This window comes from Mchenga conophoros, linkage group LG2 (assembly GCF_057382185.1).
Source record: "Mchenga conophoros isolate Kocher_MC1m ecotype Shallow Benthic linkage group LG2, M_conophoros_male_GT1.1, whole genome shotgun sequence".
NCBI lineage: Eukaryota > Metazoa > Chordata > Actinopteri > Cichliformes > Cichlidae > Mchenga > Mchenga conophoros.
Genome location: NC_140527.1, coordinates 28,683,677 through 28,689,676, shown reverse-complemented (window position 1 = coordinate 28,689,676; position 6,000 = coordinate 28,683,677). Strand labels below are relative to the sequence as shown.

General features: G+C 40.5%; 1 protein-coding gene across 1 annotated transcript; it reads right to left on the bottom strand.

The window, feature by feature from the left end:
- Nucleotides 1-792: 792 nt before the first annotated feature.
- On the bottom strand, nucleotides 793-5,646 carry slu7 (SLU7 homolog, splicing factor). Its single transcript, XM_085292512.1, has 15 exons — nucleotides 5,474-5,646; nucleotides 5,086-5,242; nucleotides 4,841-4,994; nucleotides 4,673-4,753; nucleotides 4,357-4,521; nucleotides 4,190-4,255; nucleotides 3,957-4,088; nucleotides 3,334-3,431; nucleotides 3,097-3,164; nucleotides 2,508-2,647; nucleotides 1,988-2,149; nucleotides 1,794-1,895; nucleotides 1,601-1,678; nucleotides 1,382-1,501; nucleotides 793-1,296 (listed from the first exon to the last, which is right to left on the bottom strand). The coding sequence occupies exons 2-15, from the start codon at nucleotides 5,232-5,234 to the stop codon at nucleotides 1,117-1,119; spliced, it is 1,695 nt and encodes a 564-aa protein (XP_085148638.1). The 5' UTR covers nucleotides 5,235-5,242; nucleotides 5,474-5,646; the 3' UTR covers nucleotides 793-1,116.
- Between the last annotated feature and the right edge of the window lie 354 nt (nucleotides 5,647-6,000).

The window sequence follows — 6,000 nt, the reverse complement described above, 5'->3', positions numbered from 1 at the left end:
GGACATCTTTAATGAGAGTCTACAAGACTGTGAATTAACTGTTTTCAGAAGCAGTGGGGTTTTTGTGTGAAACTTGAACTGATCTTCTTAAATCTTGCCTCCAGCATTTGCCCTCTGTAAAATGATATTTTGCAAGGCTAAAGCTAATATTGAGAAAAGCAAAACAATTAAAAAGTAAAGTGAAACGCACAGGCTCACTGTCAGAACTAACAAGAGAGTCAAAATGAAATTTAAAAACAATAAATAAATAATTAGAAAATACAATAATTATAATAACTCTGGTGGGTACTTTTACAAAGAACTGTGTTTTTAGACCCTGATCACTTACATGGGGAACATGATCACTGAGAACATTACATAAACAAGCCGTTCCCTACAGCAGGGATTCAGTGAAGGGTAGAAACTAGAAGGGCAGCTTCAGTTTCATTTTGGCCTGTAGTGGAGGTCACTATGAAGTAATCCTCCACTTTCTCTTCAGATCAGTACTTAAATCGATGAAGTCTCAGACCTGACAGAAATGTTGGAAATGCCTTTTGAATTGTTCTTTCCATATTACTTTCTGTTGTTGTGTACTAATTTACAAATCTCCCCACATACTTAAGTTTCCTCTGGAGTCCATAACTGGAAAACACGATATGTATATACAGCCATGCTAACAACAACTACTGAGGTTCAGCAAAATTAAAAGGATCAGCCGCCCAAGTCATGTTTCCACCCATTGCTCATACCTCATGTACAACCCTCCACCCATGCAAAAAAACCCAAAAAACAAGAACAACAAAAAACCATACATTCAGGCAAATGGATTTTATTATAAAAAGAAATGCAGTTACGTTTCTCATGTTTCCTGTAAAGACTGAATTTGAAAGGTTTGAAAGTATTTAAATGTCTCCTGTTGAAGCGAAACACCTTTTGTTGTTGTTCCACATTTTATGGACATGCAGCTTCAAAACAATGTGTCAACATTAACTTTTACAAAATACTGTACACAGTTTCTCCAGCACTTCTTTCCAAAACACAAAACTTGAGTGAATGTGGGATTTTATATTTTACTGAGCAGCTGCTCTAGTAGAGTCCTTGGGGAGAGTTTAGGGGAATCTGCCGGGACTGAAAAGGTCACTGTCCCAAGAAGGAAGCCATGGGATCATCTGGCCTGCTGCGTTTCATGCGGAAGGCCTCCATCTCCTCCTCAGTGGGCGCCTTTACTTCAAACAAGCTGTTGTACGGCCTCTTCCTCTCATCCAGCTGCATTAGTATCTCCACCTGCTTCACCCGCTTGTCCTCTGCTTCTAGAGCCTGAGAAGGAGACGGCGGTTGGAGGTCAGACACGGAGAAACTCATCAAAACAAACACGGCTGTCAAACAAAAACAAAAACATTACCTTCTTCAGCTTTTCCTTCTTCTTCTCCTCATCCTCCGAATCACTGCTGTCGGAGTCGCGCTTCTTGTTCTTTTTGTTCTTCTTTTTCTTCTTCTTCTCTTTCATCTTATCTTGATGCATCTGGTGATCACAAATATTTTAATAATGAACATTACATTTAAGCTTATTAACATTAACTGCAGCATTTTTTTTTTTTTTTTTAAAAACAGTGTCCCTTACTTCTAGCAGAGTCTTGGGCTGTTCCTCCTCCTGTGGCTCAGTTATTGCCTCTTCAAATGGAGTGCACTCTGAGTTGTTCTGCAGGGGTTCATATACAAACACAGTCAGAAAGTGAGAAATCTGTGACCACTTTATAAACTGATATCCTATCCATCAAACAAACGCTTCAAATACTCTCAGTAAATGTACTTACAATTCCAATTCCAGCTGATCCTGTGCAGTAACTCTGTTTGACCATGGAGTGGCAACACTTGTACCCCCAGAAGCCGTCTTTCCAGTAGGAACCCCAAATACACTAACGAGGAGATATGATCTTGATTTTAGGATAAAACATAAATAAAATGTAACAAAATTAGCCACACATTTGCTACAGTCTGCCCTTCTTACAGTGTGGTTGTTGATGAGCACGTCCTCCTCATATTTGGAGCGAGCGACAGCCTTTTCGAGTCCTTTCAGCACAGCGCCGTGACGCGAATACTCCACGTAGTCCTCCGTCTGGGCCAACAGCAACTCCCGCGGTGGTGCATCCAAATGCTCCTGGCCTCCATACTGATTGTCACACACAAAAGCAGAAACATCATCAGTAAAGCCCAGACTGTGACTGATATGAAGTTCGGTCTGATATATCAGCCAATATTTTTTTTTCTTTCTGATATCCCTAATATTTGTAGTTATTTATTTTCTCCTTTACACAGCTGATCCAAGCCCGACTGCTCAGATAGACTGGTTGTTTGTGGTGTTCTCAAACATGCTGCCAACAGAGAAGCTGCAGAGTGCCATCCGGTGGACAAACTGTGCAACATCTGCACTCATAAGATGGTTGAAGAAAGTTTCTCCCATCTCTTATGTACAGTTCACTCTTCCTGGCCTCATCCTGTTGCTAAATTAATACATATCAGCCGTGTACCTTCTCCAGGATGCTCTCTCTCTGTTCTTCTTTGAAGTCCTCCTTCTTGACCTTGAAGGAACGATGCAGCAGTTCCAGTTTGGTGGGGTCAGCCTGCAGATGCACCTCGGAGCCTTTCTCATAAGCCTCCCAGGCAAACACTGTCACGAGACAATGACAATTGCTACAAATTACACTCTGTGGTCCTAACAGATAAGAAAAAGCTCAGATTTCATCATAATTATCCTTTACTAAGTAACTAAGATCCTGCCTTTTGGTGTCTCATATATAACATAAGTGTGACAGGAGAGGGACTCTTTAATTTAGCTGTGTCTAAATAGATGTATAGATGTTAACCACTATTGTTAGCAGGCTGCTTTTTACTTTTTGCAGCTGATTTTTACTCTATAAATGCTGATTTTTCCACTTTTGGATGACTTTTGGTAACCTATTATAATCCAGTCAAACATTCAACAGTTTTGATCACAGTGGCCAAAAATAAATAAATCTCTAGACTCATTTCCAATATAAGTAAAGTCATACTTCCAAAACCTAAAGAGTTAAGGTTGTGAGGTGTTTGAAAAGAAGGAACCATAACTTTAGGACTTACATTGTGTTTGAGCCATGGAAATTGTGGCTCCACTGTAGCGAACAAAGTTGTCTCCAGCGTACCCCACTCTGTTACACAAAACAGTTCAAAAATGATTTCAGTGTCCACTCAGTTACTCCGAGACTATTTCTACTATTCCTCTGTTGATTTAAAAAAAAAAAAAAAACAAAAAAAAAACAAAACAAAACCCAACAACAACAACAAAAAAACAAAACAAAAAACAAACCCATAACTTACTCATCAGGGTTCTTGCCAGTGTTGGAGTACGGGTTCTCTCTCATTGCTCGCGTCTTTGGATCGTAGTACGCTGAATTTGGATCCAGATTTCTCAAGTACTGTGAAAAACAGACACGAGGAGTTCAGAGAAATTAGTAAACTGCAGTACCCCATCTTTCATACACAGAACTGCTGAAAAGTCATGTGATTTTATTATATTTCGCTTGAAAACAAACACGAAGGAAGCGTGAAAACACAAATCAAACACAAAACATGACGCAAAAACAGAGTCTGTGTAACTGCAACAGCCCTCTGAATCAAAATTTGGTATAACTGCCTTTATTCATTAACATAGCCTGAACCCTCTTAGGCAGCCTTCTTGTATTTTCTGTAAGTTGTCTTCAGTAATAGTTCTCCAGCCTGCTTGAAGGACATTCAAAGCTTTTTCATGTTCACAATTTAAACAAGATCTCGATACAACTGTCTCCTTGTAAGAAAAATATAAAAGGAACATGGTGTGGCTCACAGCTTTTACACAATAATGTGGGCAGTAACACTGTGTTCTGTATTCATTTTATCCCTGTGTACACAGTTTATCATCAGAAAAAGCACAAATGACTAATGTTTTACTACGTGGCTCTTACTTTAGCTGTGTCTTCTCTGATACGCAGATTCCTGACAGTGATTCGTCTCTTGGAGTCAAAGTTCTGACCGGGCATGTCGATGTCATCTGCATATTTGTCTTCATCCTCATCTTCACTGTCATGTTCCCACTCCTACAAATAAAGAATGTAAGGTTATTAAACTGCAGTCTGATATTTGCCTCCAAAACTGGGAAAAATTTATTATTACCATGTTAATGTGAGTGAGCACTTACAGTCTGGTCCAGTTTTCCCGAGGCCAACTCATCCTGAAGTTTCTGTGCTTTCAGTGTCCTTTTGGCCTGAGAAACAAATAAGAATTCAATCATGTGGTGGTGGACCACAACAACATTGGCTTACCAATGTTTTGACCTCTGGAGTTCAGTCATGCTGGTCTGCTTACCAGATCTACTTTGGCGTACTCTTCAACAATGCGCTGATGTTCCTCTGGGTCGTAGCCATTCCAGCGATCACGCTTTCCATCATAGTCCATGGTGAGCTGGATCTGAGCGTGTTCATCTGGAGCAATCCCTGTTCCTGTGAATTTGGCACCAACTTTTCTGGGTCGCTGGTGGGACAAAATGAAAGGTAAGATGCTAACTTAAATAATATAACAATAATAATAATAATAATAATACTCCTTTGACATCCAGGATAAGAAAACCCTGAATATTAATTTGTTCCAGCAGATAACTGTAAAACATTTTCATCAGTTTTACCTCCAAGCAGTCTTTCTTCTTGTGTGTCATGGCACCACAGTTTTCACAAGCCCCTTTACGGAACTTAGTTACAACTGCACTCTGTGTGGAGACACAAAGTGAAGCTTTTAGATTTTGTGGCAATATACTTCTGTGTCCACATGAGAGAAAAACTTGCCTCATTCTCACCTCCTGCACGCCTCTCTTGTACCACTCTCCGATTGCGGAGTACTGCTTCTCACTCTCACTCTGTGGTCTTTGATGCTTTAGTGTGGGCCTTTTTGATGGGTCGATGTACCACGGCACTGATGAAATGTACTGTGGGATGTGGGGGTTTATGTCCCTGTAGGACAGATGCGTTCACGTTACATATCACACCATTCCTTCCATCAGCTGCCTGAAAGCACACACTTTGTGCACAGGCACAAACTTACTTTCCCTCCTCGTCCACCTCAGCTGGAGCGTTTCCCAGCTTTCTCTGCTCCTCCAGCTCCTTCTTCTTCCTCCAGTCCTCTCTGGTCATCTTCTTGGGCTCATCCAGGCCCACGATCCCCTCCGAGTTAACGTTGGTCTGCTCGGTCATGACTGAACCTGCCGCCAGAAACACGCCGCCGGGGACACCGTCACGGGTTTAGTATAAACACCCGTCCTACTCACCTACACTCAGCAATTATGTGTTTCACTTCTTAAAACAAAGGCTAAAACTACAGGTTTTATTGCAGTATTTGCCAAACTAGCTGTTTAACTGCCGAATGACGTACATGTAGAAGAGGCATTTTACTTAATTTCTGTGAAAATTCATAAACCAATTCACTCACTTACCTTGAATAGGCTCCACAAATAAACTTGATGTTTATATTCCTTCCGTAAAATCAGCAACTTTCCCTGTATTTGACTCCTTTTTAAAACTAGTCGGTTGTTTTGACTAAAATGCGATCGTCGCCATTTTACATCAGCTAAAGTTACGTCACGTCCTTTCTGTGGAGTCGCTGCCGGAAACAGCGACTTCTAGAGGACAGTCAGAGTACAGCACCTCAACCGCAAGAAAACAGGTGGTCTTTACTTTCTTTTACTTGGGAAATTTCATATCAATAGTCGAAGCAAGTTAGTTTCTAACCCTTTGAATGTGTTTTGAGCTGATATCTCAAGTCTAAAAAAGCATAGCTTAAACTGTATTGTTAAAATTCACTCAGAAGTGTTTCTCTGAAGAACTGTGTCAGTTTTATGCAACATTTAGTCGCTAATGTGGCTTTAATTTACGATTTCTCCTAGTGAAATGAACTTGTGTGTCTGTACATAATTACTGACCACGTTTTAGGTACTCATTATTACAAATCTCTAATTAGCTA

Bases quoted from the DNA above. Each gene is read 5' to 3' on its own strand.
- slu7 (XM_085292512.1), bottom strand. From the start codon at position 5,234: ATGACCGAGCAGACCAACGTTAACTCGGAGGGGATCGTGGGCCTGGAT. The intron at 4,089-4,189 runs GTAAGTGCTCAC...CTTTATTTGTAG, and splicing joins CGGGAAAACTGGACCAGACT to GAGTGGGAACATGACAGTGA. The intron at 3,165-3,333 runs GTAAGTTATGGG...TTTGTGTAACAG, and splicing joins ACTGGCAAGAACCCTGATGA to AGTGGGGTACGCTGGAGACA.